The sequence below is a fragment of the Rhea americana genome, unplaced genomic scaffold (genome assembly GCF_003343005.1).
Source record: "Rhea americana isolate MKP2758 unplaced genomic scaffold, rheAme1 scaffold_117, whole genome shotgun sequence".
NCBI lineage: Eukaryota > Metazoa > Chordata > Aves > Rheiformes > Rheidae > Rhea > Rhea americana.
The window spans coordinates 1,232,443-1,258,202 of record NW_028185228.1 but is presented as its reverse complement, the minus strand read 5'-3'; the positions used below and the strand labels follow the sequence as shown (position 1 = coordinate 1,258,202).

Here is a 25,760-nt window from a genome sequence, read left to right as displayed (position 1 = left end):
TTACAATGTGTACGGATGAATTGCAATGAGTTGCAGCAGAACTAATCATCATTACTGATGTATGCTAATGTGTGTTGTTTGGCTGTACTTTCTGTGAGGTTATGTTAGTTCACATTACCCATTTTGCTTCATAAGCAAAGCCAATACTGAGAGAAACAAGCCAGCCAACCTGTAAGACAGTTTTCAGGCTGCTCTGATTTTCATCTTTGTCCTTAATGCTCTACCAAATGGTATCTTTGATATGAAACCATGTATTTCTGCAGGCCATCGAGACCCACCTCATTCGGAAGTCAAGCGGGGGACTGACCTACATCGCCGAGTGGAAGGGTGGACTGCTTGAACACAAGATGGGACATCTGACTTGTTTTGCTGGAGGCATGTTTGCTCTAGGAGCAGATGGAGCACCTAATGACAAGATAGGCCATCACATTGAGCTTGGTGCTGAAATTGCTAGGACTTGTCATGAATCCTATGATCGTACAAGTAAGTACTGTATTATGGAGATTAGTTTCATAATTCTGCTTTGTAAAGGCAGCTATCAGTATTTTTTGCATAATTGTCAATAAAATTTTTATTATGCTGAAAACTCTTTATCCTTTTTTTTTWAAATGCTCTTTGCTCCAAGAGTAACTTTAAGAATGACTTGTCTGTTAATAAATATTTTCTGTGGACTGAAATCTTATCTGCTTACTGTAGTGATTAACATCTCATTTTGTCAACTTCTACATAGCCAAATACAAATGAGAGAGGGATTCCGTTCATTTATGCATCACTATGACTATTAACCATGTTTTACCCACCAAAAACAAAAATTATTCTCAGTTCTGTTGGTGCAATGCTGCAAACAATAGAATTGCACAAAGAAAGTGGAACGATGTACAGGAAATTTCTTTGGATTCTTTCATCTTCTCAAGAAAACAACCCTGGCAGCATTTCAGGTCCCAGAGTGTATTTTCAAGTTTGCTATGGAAAAGTAAATATCCTCATCTTTTAAGCAAAATTTAGAGTGTTGCTTGTTATATGAAGTCTTTGAGAATGCAAATGTTAGCATTGTTATTCAAACTGGAACTGCAGCCTAAGGCATTGATGAAGAATAGCTCTTTTCCAYTGTGAATTATTTCCAAAACATTAAAGCAAGAGATATAGCAGTAACTTTCAGAAATTACATACCTTTTGGATAACGTGGCTAGTGTCACATGAAAGGACACTTGATTTGGAAGGTTACACATCTAAAACTTTCTCTAATGCCTATATTCTTGTCTTTATTTTATGTTGAGTAGGCATGAAGCTGGGACCAGAAGCCTTCAGATTTGATGGTGGTGTTGAGGCCATTGCTACAAGGCAAAATGAAAAATACTACATCCTCCGACCAGAAGTCATAGAGACCTACATGTACATGTGGAGGCTCACTCATGACCCAAAGTACAGGCAGTGGGGATGGGAAGCAGTAGAGGTAATGTTTTGTAGGATTGTTTCCTTATTAAACCTTAATATCTTGCTAAGCGAGCTATTGTATAAGACCTGGATGTTGTTTAGCAGTTGGACTGTAAATATTTAAATCAGTAATATCATCTTTAAATATCCAGAGATTTATTTACTAAATAGATGAAATAAGATCATTTTGACTAAATTAAGTCTTGCTGGTATTGTATTTTATAAATACACTTTGATTTTGTTAAATGCTTCTCAGATCAGGGTCACATTTGGATCTACTGAGTATTGCTACGTGTGACTGGAAGGTGCAAACATGCATAAAACTTGAGCCTTGGGTGCAGAAATAAGTTTTATGAAACATATTCTCAACAATAATTGCAATAAAGCAATTTTAATTACTGTGGTTAAGGCTAAGATTATGTGACTAGTTAGCACCTGACATTTTGAGAACAAGACACTTTTTAAAAGCCTAGGCCATCTGGATTGAACTCTATTAATGCTAAAACAGTCTCATCTAGCTTTGAATTTCTGTATCCCACCAGCCCATGGGTTTCAGCTAGCTGTGTTGAMTCTCACAATCTAAGGTTCTCTAACATGAGTCGTCCAAGAGGGCAACTAGTCTAGASAGCAAAACATTGGCATGCAAAATCCATCGGTTCTCTTATTTCAATGGTTAATTGCTGTTACTGTTAGAGCTGAGAGGCTTTGGATTTACCTTTTTTCATCCTCTCGGCATAGGTTCTTATTACACTTCTAGTGGTCACACAGCCTTATTTTCTCCTCACATTGCTATTTTCTCTACCTTTCATCTTCCTTTCGAATTTCTAAGCAGACTGAGCTCTTACCATAAGATACAGGAAGCTGCAGAACATTTTTTGCGGGGCTCTGCTCCTTAACAAAAACACAACAAAACTGAAAATAGAAAACTGAAAATTTTATTTGCCTTCCTTGGGTATTGGCTGTATCTGCCCTGAAACTACATGTTTCTGAGCTAATGATTCTAAAACCTTTTTTTTTTTCAGCTCCAGAGTGCTATTCCTTTAGTTTATTTGCTAACACCATCCATAGGCACATGTTTTACTATTGGAATCTTCCCAGGCAGATTATAATTGGAATGTTTAAAATCTCTGTTTATGCAAGTTATCCTGCTAGGCTTCAGTAATGCCAGCTATAGTATGTTTCTTCTCTAGGAGATGTTTTCCTGCCTCGTTCTTGCTGCCCACACTGATAACATTGTTATAAACAATTGAAAGGTTTTTCTTGTTATTATTCTTTACTCTGTTGATTCATTTTGTTGCTACTTAATTCACATTTGTACACTCATTTATCTTCTTAGCACTCTCCATGTGTTGCTTGTTTAGCATTCTTGTACTTACTCTAGTTTGGCTCTAATATAATGGATTAGAGCCCATGTGTGGGAGATGCAGCTGGCCCCATTCTGTGCATTCCCATCATCCGCTGTCCTCATCTGCAGCTGAGCGTTTCACAAAAACAAACCCTGCAAATTCACAGATGTTATAGAGTTAGTTGTAGGCTTCAAACATTTTTTTTCTTTTCTTTCTTTTCTTCTCTTAGAGGACATGAATCTGTGACATCCCTGATGTCTTCTGTAGCCTGTACGGTTCCACATGATATTRTATTATTTGGTCCAGCATTTGTCAGGATAGCTTATCAAGACCACTTCATAAATCCTGCTCTCTCCTGCTCCTTATTCTTGTACCAGAGAAGACAGGACCCCATCCCAGAATTTTTGGGGAAATCTCTGACCTGTAAATATGAGGGGGTTAATTACCAACACCAGTTTCATGAAGAGGAAGCAGAGACTGAAGCAAGAATAAAGCGGAAACAATCAGACTGATTGCCTTTGTCTGAAAAAGTTGAGTTTTAGGTGCTCTTTCCTCTAAATCTTTCCTTTGGAAACTTGCTTTGCTGCTTTAGCTCTATTCCAAGACTCTGCTGCACTTCGTTCAGTAGCTGGAGAAAATGCAGTTATGACCAACATCAATATCTACTGTTACTGAGTCAGAAAGATTTTATCAGCTCAGCTCATGAAAGTCTCCCTTTCTGCATTATAGATGTGGCACATATTTTGAAGTCTTCGCATTGTGGTTTTTTTCCTTTGTGATCAGCCAGTTTTCACTCCATTTGATGTGTTCCATTGCTAGCATAACTGATCTTAGCCATTCTCATTTTCTGAAGACTGCTTATTTAAATCGTGGTTTATTGTTTCTTTCCACCTACCAGCCYGCGACTCCAAGTGTGAAAATTACTGTGTTCTGAGATTGAAGGTATGGAGACAAAAAGACATTGCTGCCAGTTAAAGGAGGGTGATACCCAACTGCCTTTATAGTGCACCAATACCACACCTGAATGTTCCCCTAGTAAGTGAAAGATAGCCCTGAGGGGTCAAGCTGCTTCACATTTGCACCAAGTAGATGCTACCAAATAGCTTACATGGTGCAAATTAACCTCTTAGTTTCAAACATAGAAGTCTTTTCAGGTGCTGCTAGACTGTCTCTCTAGAATGAACTCCAGTGATCCTCATAAAGAAGGGTCTAMCTACATTTAAGAGCACATAAACCCCAAAGCAGTTTGCTTTTATTTTACCTCACCCTGACTAGAATGCAGACGTTTTCTTGAATAATAGCCTTACCCTTCAAGTTCAAGTTCTCCTTCTGCTGTGCCGTGGAAAGCATAATCTTGTGTTTGGCATTGAAAATSTAGACACAGACCCAGCATTCTGAATTCATAGCAGGTTGAAGCAGATGAGAGGAAARGAGTGCCAGCCAAGGGAAATTACTTGGTTAACCTTAAGTATATTTGTCRCTTATTAAAAGTGTCCAGAAAAATTAGTGAAGCTAAAGACACACAAGGAAAGATAAATAGGCCTATTATATTATAAAAGGGATGTCTCCTGGAGAAAAGTTCCTTTTAAATATACAATAGGCAACTTGCTCTCCAACGAAAACTATGGAGAGCCTGACATGCAAGCTAAATATCTGCTGACAGCTACCAGAACTCTAGCAAAAATAAGGAAGTAGGATATATATTCACAGCAAGACACAGATCTTCAACAGCTTTTAGATCAGCTGGAAGTGAAGGATACCTCAGTAATCATTATTTTATTCTCATCTCTCTCTCTCAAAAAAAAAAAGTCTTATTCTGCCCCTTTGCTTGTCTTCTGCCTTCTCATAGCTTTTTGCCATATGTGGCTTGAAATACCTCTTTCTCTAAATAAAGGCTGTACATCCTCTAATCACTTCAGTGGTGTTTGTAAAAACTTCAGAAGAGGAGGAACTAGTCGTCTCATAGGAGTAGATCCTCTCATCTCTCAGTTTTGATACAGCTCCAGTTATTTCTGCCTGAAAGCTGTTGTTCCAAAACCTCTCTCCATAGCAAGCAGCATGTTACAGAGCAGTGTGGTCCAGAATAAACACAGTAATCCAGAGTGCTTACTGTCATTTTCATTGTGAGCAATTATTTAGGGCTAAAGATCACTTCCTGGATTTGTTTTTGAATAACGAGATTGTGTTTTGAATATAACCATCTTAAATACTCTCACTTCCTTTATTATATTGCATCATATCAGATAGATACTTATTATAAAACAGAATAAGAAAAATGAAGAGGCTAAGAGTATGTTTGACCCTGTTACATAGGCCAGTTATAAAGGAAAGAGATGAATGAATATTTTTTAAATAGAGAGCTGCAATAAGGGAACAAACATTCAAATAAAGTATTCAATAGCAGTCTCCTTTAAAGAAGTTAGACTCATATGTAGCTACTTTCCTAGTGCAAACATCTATCTAATATCAGTACAGAAAAACAGCAAAGTGTATTAAACAGTATAAATGTATATATAATTTTCTACTATTCTATCACCAGAGAGATGTTCTACTTATTTCTGGCCTTCRGTATACATCCTTCATGAATCTCTTTTCTTCTTCAAAATTAGCTAGTCATATATAATAAGATTTCTGTGGGCAGAACAGAAATGATATGTGTGAGAAGGTCCTGGCACCTGAGTCCTCGGTAGTGTGTAYGCTCTTTGTTATTGTAAAATAGGAATCAAATCATTTGTATTACAAGTTTTTAAYTGAATACACAGTCTGGAAATTAGTTAAAGATAAACATTCTTATTTTCACAACTAAGACCTATTGCATTAAGTCTAGCCAGATACTATCTTTCTGTTTACTTCTGTGTATACAGAAAAGCTTTTTCAGAGAGGTATCAAAAAAATAGGACCTTTGCAGAAGAAACTCAGTCACAGCCCAGAGGTCTTGCACTGAAAGACAAAATAATTACAAAGGGAAACTAAGCAACCTATAGAGCTAATTGAGAGTTGGCTCTCAAAACAGTTGAATTTTCACAAGTGGGACACTTGCTTTTTGAGAGAAAGGTGTTTAAGGCCTACATAGACCAACACACTACTATTGGCAAAGTTTGGAGACTTCTTAATTGAAAAGCTAAATGCTATCATTTTTCCAATATCATTACCTCCTTTAAATGCAAAGATGCACGATATTAAGAACCTTTGGACTTTATCGTGGCATTTAACTCTATCAAGGTCATTTTTAAGCACTAAAATATGACCAAGGAAGATGCATGTAATAGGGTCTCTGAGGGTGTGAGTGTGTGTGTGTGTGTGTGTGTGTGTGTGTGTGTGTGTGTGTGTAAGGTACCCTCTGTGATCAAGAGGGTACCTTACTAAGGCACTCTACTAAGAAGAGGAAAACTAAGTAAGTTAAAATATCACCTCCGTAAGTGTTTCTCTCTGAAAACTGGAATACAGTCATTTATTTTGTTAATTTAGCATTTTGCTTCTCTTCCTAAATATGAAATTAAACATATATGCCTGAGTCTTTCATAAAAAGAAATTGATATCTATAGTTTTATCTAGTTCAAGTGTTTCTCGAAAAGTTTATGAACAATTCTTTGTAGCTACAGGCTATTGTCAAGCAAAGGAAAACTGACAGATTTGTTTTGTTAATCTTGCTGAGATTTTTTTTCCTTTCATCCTTTTTCAGGCATTGGAAAAATATTGCAGAGTAGATGGTGGCTATTCCGGCATCCGAGATGTTTATAGCAATCATCAAAGCCATGATGATGTGCAGCAAAGTTTCTTTCTTTCAGAGACACTCAAGTAAGTTAAGAAAGTTGACTTACATTAATGTAAAGTACTTCTGTGTACTAACTTTTCAGATAAGTACTTATCATTAGTATCCTTGACATTCAGGTAACAAAATCTGACTTGTATTGTAGAGCTCTTCTTCAGGGGCAGGAAGCCAAATTGCTTTTTTTCTTTTTTTCTATATTAATAAATTAAATTCTAGGACTTCTGGAAATTATTCTTACTTCTGTTAAAGGTATTTGATAGTCTATTGAGAAATTGTGTATCCTAGTTTTGATAGGATCTAACTACATATACCAACACTAGTGAAAAAAAATTAGTAAACAGAGGATTGTTATCAGGCTTGTATTGCATACTTTTCATTTTGTAACTACAGACTAAGAAGAGGAGCCAACTTGTGTGGTAAGCTCACCCAGCCTGATAAAAGAGAAAAAGGAAAAGCCTTCATTCTCTATCACTGTGGCCTAACTTTTTAATGAAATAGAGGACAGTTTACTTCTTTATCTGCTTTCCAGCTTACTATTGCTTAGTGAAAAAAATGAAGAGATTGAGATAATTATACCATTTCAACAGAAAGTGTATTTCTAAAGTAAATGGGATGTATGAAATAAATACATGTACCTACATTGCATTTATTTTAGTGTGTAAACAATTACCTGCCTCCAGTATATATTTTACATTGCCATATCAGAATTAGACCAAGCAAAGCCCTCAGGGCTTTTTTAGATTTTGCTTTTAAATATCATGAAGCCAACAAGGCTTCTGATTTGTAGCTGTACAGAGTGAAACTGGAGAGAGTCCAGTGTAGGGCTATGAGGATGATGAGAGGGCTGGAGCACCTGCCCTATGAGGAACGGCTGCAAGAGCTGGGCCTGTTGAGCGTGGGGAAGAGAAGACTGAGGGGGGATCTTATCAATGTGTACAAGTACCTGAAGGGAGGGTGTCAGGGGGAGAGGGACAAACTCTTTTCAGTTGTCCTGTGTGACAGGACAAGAGGCAATGGGCAGAAATTGAAGCACAGGAAGTTCCGCCTCAGYGTGAGGGGGAATTTCTTCACTGTGAGAGTGACAGAGCACTGGACCAGGTTGCCCAGAGAGGTTGTGGAGTCTCCTTCTCTGGAGATCTTCAAGGCCCGCCTGGATGCAACCCTGTGTGACATGCTGTAGGTGACCCTGCTGAGCATGGAGGTTGGACTAGGTGATCTCCAGGGGTCCCTTCCAACCTTACTGATTCTATGAAACCACTCTCTAAGGCTGCAGAAGGTTGGTGATGATTGAGAAAAAATAAACTTTAATTTGCTGACTTTCATTCCTAAGCAGACTTCTATGTTAGTGCTATAGTAACTACTACCTTTGTATTGTGAAAATAAGAAAATGTTGCATTTGTTTATTACTGTTTTTAATAGACCCAATCCTCCTTAGTAACTAGCTATCCAAGACTGGTCTAATGCTGGTTTTATTCTTTAAATAGTCTAAGCCAGATCTTGCTCTCAGAAGAAAGACAGGATTGGACTACAATATTTTCACTCCCACAACTTGATACATGCTTTTTCTTGACAGGTACTTGTATTTGCTGTTTTCGGAGGATGACCTTCTTCCATTTGAACACTGGGTCTTCAATACAGAAGCTCATCCTCTCCCTGTTCTTCACAATGATGATGGAAATAAAGAAGAAAACCAGAAATAGATCATGATTAAGTTATATTTTGTTTCATTCCTTATGTTTCTTTCCAGGACTTAGGTGCATGATTTGGTTTTAAATTCCTGAGTTAAGTTTTTAAATCAAGTGTTTTGCAGTCTGTTTTCTTTACCAGTAAATATTTATGAATGGACCCAGACTCGCGATAAATCTTCATTCGTCTTATCCAGCTGAATCACTTCTTAGAAAAGAAATACAAGATCTCTCCAGGTTTTGTTAGGCTGCAGCGTCATCTTGGCCAAAAAAAAGAACAGCAGGGTCTGCAGATTACTTGTTTCCTGTTATGCTTTTGATTTTGACTGCAAAATTATTTCCTCCTCTGTGAGGAGATGTCTGCTTTAAGCTGTAATATTTTGCCATGTTGCAAAAAGCCATATGGAATTAAGTATAAAGAGCTTTGTTTTCTTTCGGTTTGTTCTATGTTAATTTGTTTTGTTTGTGTGTCATCCCAGACAAATCCTGTGACTGTGACAGCCTCTTCTTAATGCGGGTCTATCTTTATTTGGTAAAATATCTGATGTATTTCATTGTTAATGAAGCCTACGTAGGACTATTTTCATCTCAYGCAAATGCAACTCTGTTAGAATTTGCAGTATACATTGCAGTTATTCTAGATCTGTTTTTATGAATTTAGCGTGTTCATTAGCAGACCTTAGTTTTGGAGGTTTGATTAGATTATTATTATAGACTGAATTGTTTCTTCCCTTTTGTAAGTGGAGTTATTCTCATCTGTTTATAGTCAGGCTAGTATTGAGTAAAATAAGACAGTCATTTCTCAGTAAGTAAGGGAGTCRTTTCTTCTTTATGAATTTAGTCCAGTAGTTTTCATGTGGTTGGATAGTAAAAGAAAAAAAAAAAAGAGAGAGAGACATTCAATGATGTTCTTCTTAAAACTGAGCTGAGATTTATTCCAGAGACGATTTGGGTGACTTTCTCAAACATTCAGATTAGTTCAGATTGATATCAGCCCTGTTGGTTTATTGTCACAAAGCAATTTTATGTATGAAAATTAGAATACAAATGCAAATTAATGTATGTGAAAAAAATAGACTTCAGATGCCCTGAAGAAAACTCATCTCCTTTAAAAAAATAAAATAAAAKAAAAAATAATCATTCATTGCAGAAGTTCTCCAGCACAGAAAAAAAAAAAGTTTTGAAAGCACTAACTGTGCCTTTTCTAAGCAACAGAAATGCAGTGTGTTAAACAGTATTCCTTAGATTAGAGACCCAGTTTACTAAGGAAGGTAACAGCTTTGCCAAAAAACATTGTATTTGATGGCATCACCAAAGGCTAAAAATCAGGCACAATTAATTCCTTTCTCTATTTAAGTGCAGTTTGGAGTGTTTTATGAGATTTTTTTTACATCCATATGGATTTTCGTTTAGTCAGGATGACTTTTATACATAGAGTTGGAGGATATAACGCCTGACTTCTCATCCTGAGAAAGCACAGTAGTAGCCGATTTGACTGCAGCAAAACAGTTCTTCTTTAAAAGTTATTTAATGAGATCACATGCGACCAGCGCAGCTAATCCCTGCTGCGGCAGCTAATAGGACTTTTTTTCCCTGTACTGATAGAGGTCTGGCAGTGTAGGCTTTTTTTTWWAAATATATATATGTATACCTATATACATATATAGGGGGCATTGATATAGTGGTCTGGCGCGGCCGAGCTGCGCATTCACCCTCGGAGACTAGCAGAGGGCCCTGGCAGAGCCCGTGCCCAAAGCAAAGCCCTGCTCGCGTGGCCTCGGCGCCTCTCTGCCTTAGTGCCGTATTAGTTAAAAAAAATAAAATAAAATAAAATAAAAAGAGTAAGGAAGCATGGCTTCTGTCCAAGGACCGAGCAATGTCTGTCACAGCAACAGTTCAGAGCAGAAGCCTTGGCTCTCCTCTGTTGAAAAGCAGAACTCCTGCTTATTTTCATTCTACCAATGCAGTATCGCTGGAGGAGGCCTATCGTATTTCTTGTTGTTTTCCTCAGAACTTATTTATAAGGGAGCATTTTTTTTCCTAGGTATCACAGAGAAATTATCTGTGGAATAAAAATAAATTCTCTTCCCTCTTTAACAATAAAAAGTAATAATATTTACTTCTGTCTTCATTATCTTCATCTCTGGGGTCATTTGCTGCTGCCTACCACAATTGTGCACATGCTGCTATAGGCCTCATATCAGTTAAATAACTACAATAGCTCAGAAAAAAATAGTCTTTGAGAAATGTGTTTTGTAAGCCTGTTTTTATATGGTTTTCTTGACCACAGTCTGCTTTCCCTAGATGTGTCTAGTGATCTTGTGCTCACTTAGYAATTTTAAGAGAAACAACGGAAAGCCAGATACCTATTTTCCGTGTTTCAAAAAGCAGGCAAACACACAGCTCTTGTATGCRTTAGGTCCTGTGTACTTAGCTATATATGTGTCCTGACTGTTTCCTCATAAAATACAGACATTCAGTATGAGTTTTTTTTTTTTTTTTTCAAGTTTGGGAGTTATGATTTGCAAGAGCACAAATCTGATGTGACCGGTGTTGGTATTCAGGTTGTATGTACAAACTGCACTATACTGTACTTTTTGTAAACTAATGTAAGTAGACGAGAAGATTGTACAGCGTGTAGATCTGCCGACTGTAAGAAAAAAAAATCTTTTCATATATTGATTTCCTTTTTTTTTTTAATAAAGAAAAAACAACCCTAAAGCACCAAAGTTAGAGCAGTTGTTTTGAACCAGTCAGTACTTACTTAGCGGTAGCTGCTAGATGGTTGAGAAAACACTCATCCTGTTTCCCCTTCACTTCACCAGCTGCATGGAAGTGGCTAGTGATGGTTGCTCCATGTACCTGGTCATTTAGAAAAGCAAGAGAAATTGCTTTACTGCTAGAGGATGAAGGAAAACTTTGCAGAAACACACTGCCTATACTTCTTCCATTTCTTCGTMGCATAATCACACAGGTAAATCAACATATGTTAACTCCTAAGCAGTGAATAATTTTAAATGACATCCTTATTATTTCATGAAAACAACAGCACTGTTTTGATAGTTCGTGAAATAAGTATTACATATGTGTTGGTTGTACACAGATTTTTGCAATTGCCACTAGTTCACTGTTTCTATGGTGACTTCATCATACATACTGTCCATTTCTATGATGCATTTAAATTGTTTTTGATTTGTACATAGTCCATTTAGTCTTTTCACCTTTATATAAACACCGAAATTATGGAATACATAATAGATCAAGATGCTTAATTTTTAAGAACTTATATTTGTAAAAGTTTCTCTATTGTGAATAAAGTCTTTTAATATAACTCTTCATTTTGTTGTTACATTTTTTTYCTAAAAGTATTGCAGAAGTAACTGCAATAATCTGCTACATAGTCCTGCTTGGCCGCTGTTCTCATGAATTTTGGTGAGCAGATTGGTTTAAATACAGCTTCGTTCTCTGTTTACTTGTTCGTGTTTGTCACAGTGTATAGACTTACTATCGCAGAGCTCAACTTCTAGAAAATTTTACTAAAATCTACCCTACTGTATTTTTTTTTTAAAAAAAAAAAAAAGTAAAATTAAGCCTACTAATAAAGAGCAGGAAACTACGAAGACGGAAGTGGCAAGTTGTAAGCGAAACGAAGGTCAGTCACTCAAGTTTGTGTTCCATGCAAGCCACGTGGGCTTCAGCTAAATGCCATTTAGGAACCAGCACCAGGGCTGAGATGATGAGGCTGTCACGGTGCCCGCTTTTACACGACCACATAACAAAACACCACCGTCAGTTCGCGGTCCAGAGGAGATAGGACTAGTTGTCATAGGAACCATAACTACATTTTGCGACACAAGGATGAGTCATTAAAGTCTCTGATCTAGACAGTGACTTAATGGCCACATTTYGTAGATAAACCTGTTTGGTTTATGCTTAATATAAAGCATCACTGAGAGCCAAAATAAAAGTGAGGAAAAAAATGCTGTGATTTTACAGAAGTGTTTCAGAAGTCTCAATTCCTATCAAAGGATTTACTCATTAGACCGGCTTAGAAAATTTTTGGCAGTAGTGATTAGTCAGATGTGATGTCTCATTTTTGAGCATATGTGCCAGTGTGCAGCTAAGCACTGCAGTCCTTCTAGTGGTTTTTCAGGACCACACAGAGTACTACTAAATATGACTTCATGCAAATCGTAGAGACGCACGTAATTCACAAGAGTTGTAGCTAGAAGTCTGGATTAGAAGTTAGACTGTGACATGAGCATTTGGTCTCTTGCTTGAGAGTAATTGGATGTTTGGTTTGTTTTTCTGCAGGGGGAAAGGAACTAGCAGGGAGTTGAGAGTGACTAGGTGAAGAAAAACCGAGGATTTGCCCCATTATCAATATTGCTCTATGGCCTTGCTTTATCACAGCAGTAACTTAACACTCATACAACACCATCTGCTATGGGAACAGCCCTTCAGCTGATCTGCCTTAATCAAATCTTAGGATTAATCTGTCTTGGTTGATCTCAAATACTAGAGAAAAAAATTATACAGCAAAAAAGCTGTCTACCAAACACAGGAAATGTGCTCCCAGACTCAGAGTGCCTACCTGAACACTGGAAAAAAAACAYATGAAATGCAAGTTTGCTGCCTTCTGGGTTTGTTTTTAATCACATAATTGGTGGCTGGCAAAAGTCCCRTGGCTGCAGAACAGTTCCACTTACAGAGAAACAAGAGGGTGTTAGTATGGCCCAGTGGTCCTTCAAAGGCTGCRGGGGTGTCCCTCATTTCTCAGGTATCAGCTCTGCAATCTCATCCTGTGATGAAAAGCCACCATCATCAACCTTCCTTTTGGAAGTCCTTCTGTGAAAGTTTCATTTGTTGTTCAAAGTCTGTACACCCACTTTGAACTGTGGAAGACAAATAACCATTTACAGCTCAGCCAGAGAGTGACAGCTTACAGGAGGATAAAGACCTCTCTCACTATTGATCTTTCCCCACACACACACTTAAACTGTGCATTGCTTTCACACCATCAACCAGAGCAGTACTGAGGTACCATTTTTCTTGAGCACCTCAAGAAAAAAAAAAAAAAAAAAAAAAAAAAGATGACTTACAGGAAATGCACATGACAGAGGAGCCCGAAGTTATTTCAGCTGTGTGGGATAGCTCAAGGAGTTTGATCCTACAGCACGGCCCTCCAGCCGTGGAAAAGGCAAGGCTTTCGGTGTAACGGGCAGCTGTGGCACCGGCTGAGCTCGTCTTGCACTGACCTTCAAGCACAGTCATGGTCATAAACTACACAGTCAGGGTTTTTCAGCTTTCTTTTGTTGCTCTTAAGATCTCCCAGCTGTGATGCTACCCCCCTTAGCTAGCAGGTCAGATGTTAGAAGCCATCTTTTATCGCTAGTCAGCRCCTGCTCTTAACTTCTACCTGTTAAACAACACTCCCTCTGTAATAACCAGCACACTTCCTCCTAACTAACTTTCTAGTTTGGTGTGTGGTCTGCGAGGAACCTCAGTTGACATAAAATGCTGGATTAAGAAAAGCAAGACTAAAGCACAGAAATGCTTTATGTTTGCTACTGGCAATACAGCTGATTCACTCAGTTTTAAGTATTTCAAGTCCCTCCAGGCCCCTCACAACAGCAAAAGCTGACCGGTCCCAAGAGGCACGTTCTCAGATTTAGCTTGTTCTGCTTGAATCTTACACATCACTGCTGCCTTTTCCAAGCATTTTAAACCCCTCACCATCAAATAAATAAATAAATAAATAAATAAATAAAGGTAGGTTTATATCCTTGCTTCATTCACATTTTCTATATCTCACTATATATTCAACCCTATGTGAAAAAGTGGTGCTATGCAGTGCAGAGAACTATGTATGTCCTTAAGCTTTGTCCCTTTTACCCTCATTTTACATTCTTTTTCAAGAGCACAGAGCAAACTGCATAACATGGGGGCAAAGTAATGGATAAACAAAACTATACCAAAATCTCTACTTACCAGGGTTTTGTTATTAATTTTTTTTTAATAAATTGATTATTTTTTGGCTACAGCTTTCAAAATGTTCAGCCACACTCACTATCTGTTCCATTTGCTTTTGGTTTTCATGCAATTCCCACTTCATCTTGTTTGGACACTGGTGTGTTTCAAATGCCTTTGCTTAGAAATTTGCATTTAACTTGCCAATAATAACAACTAGCCATACAATTAAAAAAAAAAGAAAGAAAGAAAAAAGAAAAAAGAACTTTGTTTATATGACTTTAAATATCGAGCAACAATTCCATGGTACATAAGTAAACAGAAACAGAACTTACTCTATATTTTTTCATGTGCAGTTCCAGCCATCACAGTTTATATAACACTTGCTAATCTACAGCTGCACAAGAGTTACGGGATTTTCTCAGCTATCCTTAAAGAAGTCATCCCGAGCTAACACAGGCAGGAGCAGCAAATTCATCCGAGCACCCTCCATAGCCAGCCTGGGCAGGRACTGAGGAACCCCGGACCACAGGAGAAACTTGAAGCGGTACATAATGACACAAAACACGGCAAAAGCGTTTAGCGTGCCATTTCCTTGGAAGGAGAGGGAGAAGAGACTCAAACCACCAGCTCAAGTCGCAGAGCTCCCTTCTCCGCAATTCAGTAACCCGAGCGCTATGCCCGGATGTTTTGCCCATGCAGGAGGCCATCTGCCACCCCTCTGCTTCGCTGCCTGTGCAYGTCGCCAGGTGCCCGGCAGCACGGGGGCCCGTGCAGCCCTTCCTGCCCACCCGCGTGTCACTGCCATGGGGCAGAGCCGTGTCCAGGCTGAGATCGAGCCCCCTTGGACTGTCCCCACTGATCAGTAGCGGCCCACCAAAAGCCTCTGCCCACAGCTTCCCACTTGTAATCCAGCAGARCGCTGGCTCTAATGCTTCAGCTTTTTAGTTCAGTATCGTACAACAAAAGATGTTGACCACTCTGGAGTCTTCCCCATCAAATTTAAGGCCACATGCCGTACATTCAAGACTGAATGCCGTCTGCACTTTCCRGAGAGAACCAAAACCTACCCAGGCATTTAACACAAGTATGATAAGGGAGAAGCCTGTATTCCCTGCTGTTACATGAAAAACTCATAGCAAAGCTAATTAGGGGAGTAGATTTGCTAATAGGAAAACCACATAGTTCTCTGGGAATGCACCATTTTCCATGCAACTTTCAGTGAAAATTTTTCTAACCAACATGGCTTTCTTTGCTCCGTGAAAAACAGCCAGAAGCTAAAGCGCTCCCATAGGCAGCAAAATGATGCAGATCAAGTCTCTGGTCAAAGATGCACAGAGCTCCAAACACCGTCCTGCGCAGTCACCAAGCTCTTCCTCTGCCACCATGTCCCCTTGGTCTTCCCGAAGTGCTGCTTAACAGAGCAGACACAGGGGTTGGAGCAGGATGCTTAGAATAAAGTCRGGTACAGTTCTGTATCACGCACGATAGCTGCGGAGCTGAGAGCCACCACTGCCCTGTGGAAAGCGAGCCCACCATAAGGCACGCTGGCATCAAGTCATTTCTCAAGCCTGAGAAACATTGCTATTTCAGTTGGTTTCAACAGCTTAATATTAAACAGCAAATTGCCAAGCAGCAGCTTCAAGTTTTTTCCCCTGCCACTTACAGTGTAACACCACCTCTAACTACAGCGATGCTGGTGCCTGGGAGTTACAGTACAGAGCACATGAACTAGAAACAAGCACGAAGAAATCAAACCTTACGTAGGACCAAGCAAAGTGAAGCTCACTAGCAAATAGCTGCTCTGACGACTCCCTATGAAATATGGGCTGAGTGTTAATTAAATGCCCATCGGAGACGGGATCAGAGGGCTCCCTCTCCACAGCAACAAACTCCCTTCAGGATCAGAAAGGCTCAAGCAGACAAGCATAAGGGTCAGATTTATAGAGGCAGGAGCCCCGATTTCTCAGCAGCAAAGCACAGGCTCTGTTACTACAAGCTAATTTTGGTGACTTAGTTCTAGCACAACTAATGCCAGCAGGAGAATGTAAAGGAAAGACAGAAAGTAATTAGCAAGCTAAAAGAGTAAGAACATAAAAGAAAGATGCTAGAAAAAAAAAACCCTAAGCCCCTAAAGAATAAGAAACTTGTTATTTCCTCCTTCTCTCGTGAAGTACCTTAATACTATAAGTGTCATTGTAAGAATATGGATAGACAGAAAACTAATTAAAATACACCTTCCTAGTCCAATGGGATAGAGACTGAAAAAGGAGTTTATCATCTTATTGATCACCTCTCTGCTGAGCCTCACAGACACAAATGAGGGGATGAAGATAAGACAGGACCTACATAAGGAATGATTATCTGCCAGGCTTCCCCAAGGTCTCTCAGCAAGAAAGGAGCAGAGCAAGGCAAGAGTGTTTCTCCTGATTTCTGTAAGGGCCCTTGACTATGATTGCAAGACTTCTGCAGTGACAGTTGCAAATAAGTTGCAAAATATGTTTATGAGTGAAAGCAGTTGGGGTTGCACCCCTATATAACATTTAAAAAAACTGTAGTCCAAATATTTTGGGAGTTCCCAATCTGTCCCGTGTGCCCCTGCCCGCAGGCCACGTCCTGAGCTCAGGCTTGCAGGCCCAGGGAGGCGGAGGACTGGAAGGTTGCTTTGCCGTTTGCTTGGCTTTAAGTGTACTTCCTAAAATCTCCTTTAAGGACAGAGGTGCCATGTATTTCTGTTGGTACAATCTTTAAAGCCTCTTAAATAAATAAATACATAAATCCCTGATTATCACCAAGAGCATGAGCAAGAGCAAGAGCAAGCAGAGGGTGCCTCGATCTGCACTCTTCCACCACACCGTTTTGCCAAGAACTCAAAACCAATGACCAAGCAAGGCATTTCTCCTTGCAAATAGAAAAGGGTTTATTCTGCTCAAAGAAAGTGGATCCTTCTTTAGAATCCTCTTGTACCACAGCTACCACGCTCCAATACAGACAGTGCTGAGCTCATTTCAACTGTAATAAGCTCAGCCCAGTGACGAAGGCTGACACCAAGACACTAAGTTATTATGGAAAATTGAGGCTATACAGAAAAACAATCCTGATCTTGAATTTGAAGTTCTTGTCCGATGCTTCTCTCCAGCTGAATAACCAATCTAGTATTCTTTGATTTTTCCTTAGGTCAGAAATTGAATACATTTGTCCAGTAAAGTGCTTTTGTCCATGTCCTTCTTTCTTTCAAAAACTGAGTATTTCTCAATTAAAAAAAGTGATTGCACATATAGATTCTATTAGTGTTTTATACTAAGACATATTCACAGATACAAACAATCCTTTAGCTATCCACGTCTGCATTAGAATTTCTACCATAAACCTTAGCATATAATTCCCCATTTCCTTCTGTTCCAAGGAAAAAACGAGGAGGAAATGCTCAGTCTCACACTGAAGCGTATGAATGTTTTCTGACTAGAGAGTTAATTGGCCGCCCATGCTCACAACTTGTTTGGTGCGCTAGATCTGCTATCTCTAGACCCACGCTGTCATCAGGATGGGCTAACTGTGGAAAATTTCTCACATCAACCAGCATTTTTCTTTCTCGAATAATTTATACAGATGGAATACCAGCTCCATTTAAGTCAACAGCAAAAGTCCCATTTATTTACGAGAAGTCGATTTTTCACCCAGAGAAAATGATTTCATATAATTTTACATGGAGATTTATGAAGCAGATATGAAGCAGGAACACTATGAAGAGGAAGCATAGGTCCTCTGTCTTCTTTATGTCCTGCGGGTGATCTATTTTTCAAATGCTGTTATTATAGGAGATAAACACTATGTCTGGATTTATTCTCTCTGAGCAAACTATCCATTTTCTTATCATTCCAAGTTATGTTGTACCCAGTGAGAGCAGATCAGTGACTTAGATTCAGCTGATGTTTGGCTTCTTTAATTAAAGTGTGCACGTCTTAACTCGAAAGGCTTCAATAAAATTTGGGGCCGTCTTTTCTCTATCATTCACAAATATCTGTGTATAGCACATCTCCAGCTCCTTTGCTCTGCCTCGCACAACACTGACTGCCAATACAGATAAAGCAGAGTCTCACTTTTCATAATTTTCATACAAAATCCTGCAGTCTCTTTTTCAGCAGAGATTTAACAGCCAAGTACAACAGTGACTTCACATTTTGTGAGAATACATTAATTTTGAAAAACACACTGCAGAATACTTCAAGCATGCCATAAATATTATATATTAAAATAAAAGTACACTTGTCAAATAAGAGATCATTTTGAGATGCATTATTAATAGCAACTATTTATGCTCTATAATGCCATAAATGTAGACCAAGTTATACAGACCCATTTTCTTCCTGAACATTTTTACAAAAGGAGATAAAGATAAGTCATTGGACAGTCACTCACACAAGAAAAGGGCATAGGGAAATTTGAGGTGAAAAGATAGAATGAGTTTCTGAAAGCAGGAGGTTGCAAGGAAGTTGGTGGAGACAACGTGATTTTTATGTCCAGAAAGCACAAAATAGGATGAGGTGGTATGTTAGAACAATGAAATACTCTAGTAGGCAGAATAACAAGGAGAGAGATCTAAGGGGTGCGAGTGTCCCTCCTTTTCACAGCTGAGTAGTGCAGAGTGGGCAAGCTCAGTGGAGAGGCCAGCTTGGTGTCCCCACATCTCTGGGTGACACTAATCTTGGAAGTGCAGCATGCGAGTCAACCACTGGACACATGACCTCCTTACTACAACGAGAAAAATAATTGTCACTGTGATATGGCCCTCTGTCTAYAGGCAGCTGCTCCCCCAAGATCAACCTCCTTCATTGCAGAGCATCCATGGGGTCTCTCCTCCTCTGCATCATATGCGGGTGCTGTCTGCCCAAAAGCACCCACTTGCTGGGGAAAGCTGAAACTATTTTTGCATAGCTTTTCTTAATACATTGCATTTTACATACACATTTTGTTTTCACAATGGGTTAAAACAACTAGAGAAACAAACAAAAACTAATGCATTAATAAAATTGTTTTCCCTGCTGCAGAGATGGCAGTCGCAGGTTGTTGATTGCTCACCAATATAGATACCACTTAGCAGTTTCTACTGATCTCTCCGACTGCTCAGCCTTCTACACTTCACAGCCTGCTTGAATCCCTCATTGGCTTTGCCCTTTTGCAGTTTGGTATCTACAGACTTTATTCAGGTAAATCTCCTAAACAGATACATACAGACCTTTTAAAGGTTACAGTGGATAAAGTTTTCCCCAAGCCCCCTATGGCTGTTTCACAGAATCACGGGACGGCTGAGGCTGGAAGGGGCCTCTGGAGATCACCTAGTCCAACTCCCCTGCTCAAGCAGGGTCACCTAGAGCACAATTCCTGCCTACCCACACCAGCCTCAGAGCATTTCTACCATTACCTAAATTGGAATATGCTTTTAAAATCTGAACAGACTATCACAATCCAGCCTGCAAAGCTCTAGGCCAAAGTTGTTTCTAGTGCTCAGTGAAGACCCCACAGAAACTGTTGAGAACAAAATCATTTACTGATTTGAAACACGATAAACTGTTAAAAGCACAGAGGAAGCCACATCAATCTCTTTAGAGTAATTTAGGGAACCAGAAACCCCCACAAAAATGAAATCATAAACAACATGATCACTATATTAATTACTGATAACATAAAATAATTAAATTTTGTCATTTTGATGGAAGTCTAGCAACTGTTTAGCAGAAACTGTAAGGTGTAGCAGCTCCAGTTACTCTATAAAATCCCAGCTTCAAATAACAGATAGTAAAGACTTCATATGAACCAGAATGCCAGTAGAAATAAGTCAGCCTTATTGTTTAGCATTCTTATAAGAGTGAAAAAATGCTGACAGCTGTGTGGTTAGGCAGAAGATTGACATTTTTGCTTTTTAATCTGTTCACACCATTAAAGAAACATTCCCAGCACTGTGGAGCCACTGAATTTGTTGATAATCCCACAGAATTTCTATAAAGCACCCTCTTGAACTTGCTGAAAACAGAAGCTGAGTCACAGCTCACCCAGTTCATCCTTAAACCTTCTCTCTTCTCYTTGCCTTAAAAAATAAATAAATATTCCTTTGCTTCTCTCCTTCACAGTGAGAAGCAAATTGCTCTAAAGCCAATTTATGCAAATTCTTTAGCTATTTCACACATTTTTTTGTACCCACCCCTCATCCTTGGCAGGTCTCCCTCTCATTTCAGGCCATCTCTAACCCTCAGAAGTTCACATACAGCCACTGCTCACCTGGTACCACAGGAGAGCCCTGCCCATCCTTGCACCCAGGCACTTTCCAAAGATTCACACTAGTAACAGGGGGGAATTTTTCTGTCATATATTTCCTCCGTCTCCTCTTCGCTTTGTGTTTTTAACAGGGAAGAAAGTGCTCCCAGTACTTCACTGGTACTTTCAGTCCAGCTTGTCTGTCCAAGGAGGTACCTCTAAGGACTTTGTATTCACGAGTCTCGTAATGCCTAGTCCCACAGGCCCTAATCTTTTTATCTTACCACTATGTATCTTTAAAAGCAAGGAATATTTGCTTTTCTTTCAGGATTACATTCATCTTCTTTCCTACTCTCTCTGTCCCCAGGACAGACCTGGAGGCTGAAATATGCTGGTGGAGCAAACACAGCAGCCGCAGGAGCAGAACTGAGAGCAAAGTTCATATTCAAACACAGTACTAGACCAACGCCATGCTGCAGTCCTCTCCACGGGTGCTTCAGGAGAGCAAAACCCTTTCCACACCAGCCCAGAATTAGATCCGTATTTACCAAAGGGAGCATTTCCACCAGGCACACAAAATGACTCACCCAAGGTTACGCAGCCAGGCAGTCAAATCCCCCCAGCACWGCTGCCAACTATCAACTCCACTCTGCTTTCCAGCCACTAAACAATATTCTTCCTCCCACCCCTGTGTAAGACATGAGCCAATTTTACTTTTATGAGACTAAATTACCACAATTCGTCTCCTGTCACGGTAAATGAGTTACTAGTGAATTCTCTCATTTCTCAAAATTTTATTCACAAAGTCTTGTCTTTATAATTCCATTTACCTGTATATGAAGAAATACATGCTGTTTATACAAGCATGAATAAATCAGGTATGATTTCCTTCACATTAAGTTGCTGTTTTGTTTACTGCAGGGGAAGAGAGGAGCATAAGTAGTAAAATAATCATCATCATCATCATTTTTAAAGTATAGATATTATGGCTAATATTCCTTGAACAAGAGAAAAGTATTTCCAGTTTCAGGAGGTAGATTCAGAGAGGCATTACTGCGGAGTAATAGCAATAGCACACTTCTCAACACATGGGAGCACAGTCAGGATGCCTTCTGCACCTGCCCCTTAAAAGATGCAAACAAATACTCCAAGGGATACCATGAGGTATTTCACGTTCATCTTTCATTTGTTTTTAATACTTTTTAATGCATCCGAGATGCATTTCAGACTTGTCACTGCTGAGCGACTCAGGACCATTTCAGGGAGACATTTAGGTGATCAAGGCCTGACAACACTCCTGAAAAGCAAAGTGAAGTTTTAGGTATGATACAGTCATTTAGTCTATCTGTGCTCATTTGTCCCTCTCCCCTGGCTTTCTTACCTATTGGGCTGATTTCAACCAAGCCTTTCTCTAAGGATGAAGCACTCAAGTACCACTAACAATTACATGCCTGTAAATCCTAAAAAATACACATTTGAGGAAAGGAGAGCCCCTTTACAATAGCTACAAACTTTTGATTCTACCAGACAATAGATATATATATCAAAAAAAAAAAGAAAAAGAAAAGAAGTCAGATGCAGCAGGTTGTCCATCACTGCCAGACACTTTGCAGGAGGAAAGCTGCGAAGACAAAATGAAGTAAAGCAGACCGAGATGCATAACTTACATTAGCTGAGGCATGCTGGAACACAAATTACCTGGCGGGTTCAAACAGGTAGTCTAGAGGTCAAAATTAGCCTACTCCAGCAAAAATAGGGTCCAAAGAGCCCCATATCTGCTGCATGTGTCTGCTGGAGCCAAGCACTGGCCCAGCAGCCCCGGGAGGCAGTAGGGGGGATGCATGGCAGAGGCCAGGTCTTTCCAATGCCAAAGAGAGGACGGGGAGCTCCTCAGTGTCCCTATGTGCAACCCGGTTCTCTTCACCGTGGGAGAGTGCCTAAAACATGCCTGGTGCTTTCCCCTAACCAGAGGGAGCAGCAATTCCTTCCAGTAAAAGTTTACAGTTGAGGAAAATAAAAATGAAAGCTCAATTACTAAATAAGCCTCTTACATGCCTATAAGAATTCTGTTTTCCTGCCCTGTGGCCTTTTTCTGAAGTTGGATTTTCTTCCGAAGGCTTAGAAACAGTCACAAGTGGCCACATCAGCATTTCTCTAGCCAAAAGTTAACAAAATCCTGGTGAGAACCATGAATTTTTAACTACTACTGCTTCTTCATGGACCAGAAACAAGGAAGGTACTTGGATGTGTTTGAGTTTGAGTTTTTCATTAAGGCAGGAGAGGGAGGAAGGTAAGGGTGTTTCAGTAGGAAAAAAAAAATGTCCACTACAGTGCAATGGACTTTGAATTCTCAAGTTTTTAATTAAAACATGGATCAGAGTAGCAACGAATGCCAATTGGAAAGCCTGCATTTAACTGAAAAGAGAGACCAGTCCAGAGCTTTCCAAAGCCCATCACATTCAGTAGCCCCACATGGGACAGCACAGACCCGCTCAGCCAGCTGGGCTGTCAAATGGTTTTCATTTCCCCGTGCGAGGGAGCAGCAAAGGTGTTGAGCCAGCAGACAATGAAAAGGCAGGAGGAGGAGGGCAGAACAACAGAGGAAACAGATTCGTACGAATAATTTAATTTAGAACATTGGATTAATCCAACAAAATAGAGGAACAGATGCGAAGGGAGTTGAAACTCCTTGGATCATATCCCCTCAACTTTACTATACTCACAATTTGAATATGATCTTATTTATTCATAATATTGAAACCATATTAATTAAGCAATAAAAGACTCCAGACAGTTTATTATTAGGATTGTTTACATAACACACGTATTAAAGAGGGAGGAGGAGAAATTACTAGCTTCATCCTAAGGGGTGACTGAATGCTGGAGGAAAAATTCCTGGCTTTTTATATCATGATGGATTCCTTTTGCTGTTGGAGCATTACCACAGACACAGTAAGAAGAAACAAAGAACTTTTCTAGTTAAGAAATGTACTTATATGAACAAACATTTGGCTATCTCTATGTTGCTGTTATCTCCCATGCCAATCTAAGAAAGCCAAGGCAAAGAGAGAGATATAATGAGAGCCAAAACCATTCTACAACTCTGACATCATTAAGTAGTATAAGTCAGTCATCTGCTTTAACCACAAGCTGATTATTGCAGCTGTGACAGATACAAATCCAGATGAGCCCCATGGGGAAATTGCTAAAGACTATATTTGCTTTAACATATTAATAATTCCAGTTAATTCCACTTCCACTACTGCAAGTGGAAGAGGTATCATTCTTTGCTGTGCCTGTATCTGATGTATGAGCTCAGGCAGCTGACTACTGTTCTCAATGACTTTTCTTTACCTGCAAGGCAGCAGAAGAGAGGTCTCATGGCCAAGCGCCTCCTGGCCCCAATCTTCTGGGAGCCAGGCCTGTTTGTTGTACAGCTATGTTGTACTAGACCTGGCTGAATTTTGCCTGTAACTTCTGTGTGTCACAGGTTGCTTATAATTAAAAGCAGGGATGAGAAGGTGTTTATCAACAGATGTTCACCTGAGTGTTTGGGGCAATAGGCAATATGAAAGTCCTGTCCTCACAAACAGCCCTCTTCTATACAACCCTTGTGCTGTCTTCAAGGTTAGGGGAGTTAGATCCAGCCCAGCGGGGACTAGTATGAGCCCTGCTCGCCTTAAAGCTGGTTTCTGTTTTGAGGGACATCGCTCATCTCTAAAGCACTAGTTAACAAGTAGCGGTCAAGCCATCAGCCTGTGCAACTACCAATGAGACAGCTGTATCTGTGCTCCAGGTGCCTAAGCTATTTCTTAATCATTTTCTTTCAAAGAGGAAAGTACTACTACTGGCTGAGCTTGTCTTTGTAGTTTTGGCCTACCTAACGCAGTGAGTCAGCCGTTCCCTGCTGAGGAATGAGAAGATCCAACTGCTGCCCCAGCAAGTACACATGAAGGAGGAAACTGGATTCACAATCTAATTCTTCTCTCATGGACACGGGCTTACTGGTCATTATAAAAATCAGCAAAATGGCAGAGGTCTTAGGATTTTAAGAATTTCACTGACTGATTTCACAGAACCTTTAGGGTGGAAGTAAAAGAACACATCTGCAAAAAAAATAGGTTTATTTGAAAACATTTCCCTTTTTCAAACATGAAGATTTACCCTTACGTTGGGACTGGAGTTATTAAAATATCCAATATAAGAAATAGTTTGCTCTCAAGTGTTTTAGGACAGAAGTGTGTTGAGGGGGGGGTGTAGATATAAGCACTTTGCTTAAGGAAGATCTAGTCCTGCTGGGAATCCCATCTATACATATATATATATATATATATATTTTTTTTTATATATATATATACACACACACACACCTAGAGAGAGAGAGATTTAATCCTTGCTGTGGACAAACTTACTTTCTCCATTGTACAGTCTAGATAAATCTTTACTGTTGGAAGAGAAAACTATTCTATTGATCTGCCTTCAGAGACTAATTGAAGTAAAAAGGTTTCAAAGGGTTGGTAAGAAAAAAAAAAATGATTCAGCCACCAGGCCATTACTGACAATATGCCTGGATGCTACAATTACTCTGTCTAGCTTTTGATACAGCAGCTCATAAAGATCTTCCTCCCTCGAACAGAACAGTTTCAGGAATGAATAGAAGAGTTTCTATCAGAGCAGGAGATTACTGATCTGACCTGGTTACCTGAGAGGCCCAAGTCTAAAACACTATTTTAAATTGTGTCATTAGACAATAAAGAATTACAATTATTCAATCTGTCTAACCTAACCTCATTACAGTGTCCGCTAGGAATAATTATTTCAAAATATCTCTTGCTCTTCAGAACCTAAGGGCACAATTTTTGAGTCTTCCTGAGCTTCACTCAAATCACCTCCCTAAATTCTGAGGAGCTGCTCTGGCTCCCGGCACAAATTGAACCCACCAAAGAACTAATCTTATTTGCAGCAAAGAAACACAGGCAGCTACTGCTGCATTCATCCATCTGCCCAACCCCAGCAAACACCGTCACCTGCAGCCCAGTGCCATGACGTTCGCATCCCTTTCCATCCCAAAGGTTTCTCCAGGTGGGGGAACCACATTTCAAGCCAGGGCAACGCTACCGCCGCCCAGTTGTTACAAAGCAAACATGCCAAAAAGCAGATACTTTGCTAGTTTGTGTAACCCCTTCCTGCAGAAATAGAAGTGTCATTCATTACAGGCAATTTACACTTTTCTATGTGTTTTGGAAAAATCACTCTCCTCCCTGCCACCAAACCTCTGGCAGATAAAGATTTTCTAAAACA

At 39.6% G+C, this 25,760-nt stretch overlaps 1 protein-coding gene across 1 annotated transcript in view; it reads left to right on the top strand.

The window, feature by feature from the left end:
- Positions 1 to 11,526, top strand: part of MAN1A1 (mannosidase alpha class 1A member 1) — a 164,039-nt gene extending 152,513 nt beyond the window's left edge. The window contains exons 10-13 of the mRNA XM_085318760.1: positions 264 to 483; positions 1,281 to 1,453; positions 6,463 to 6,578; positions 8,126 to 11,526. Of these exons, the coding sequence (XP_085174886.1) occupies positions 264 to 483; positions 1,281 to 1,453; positions 6,463 to 6,578; positions 8,126 to 8,252 (636 nt within the window). The 3' untranslated portion in view covers positions 8,253 to 11,526. The remainder of the gene's footprint in view (positions 1 to 263; positions 484 to 1,280; positions 1,454 to 6,462; positions 6,579 to 8,125) is intronic.
- Positions 11,527 to 25,760: the final 14,234 nt, after the last annotated feature.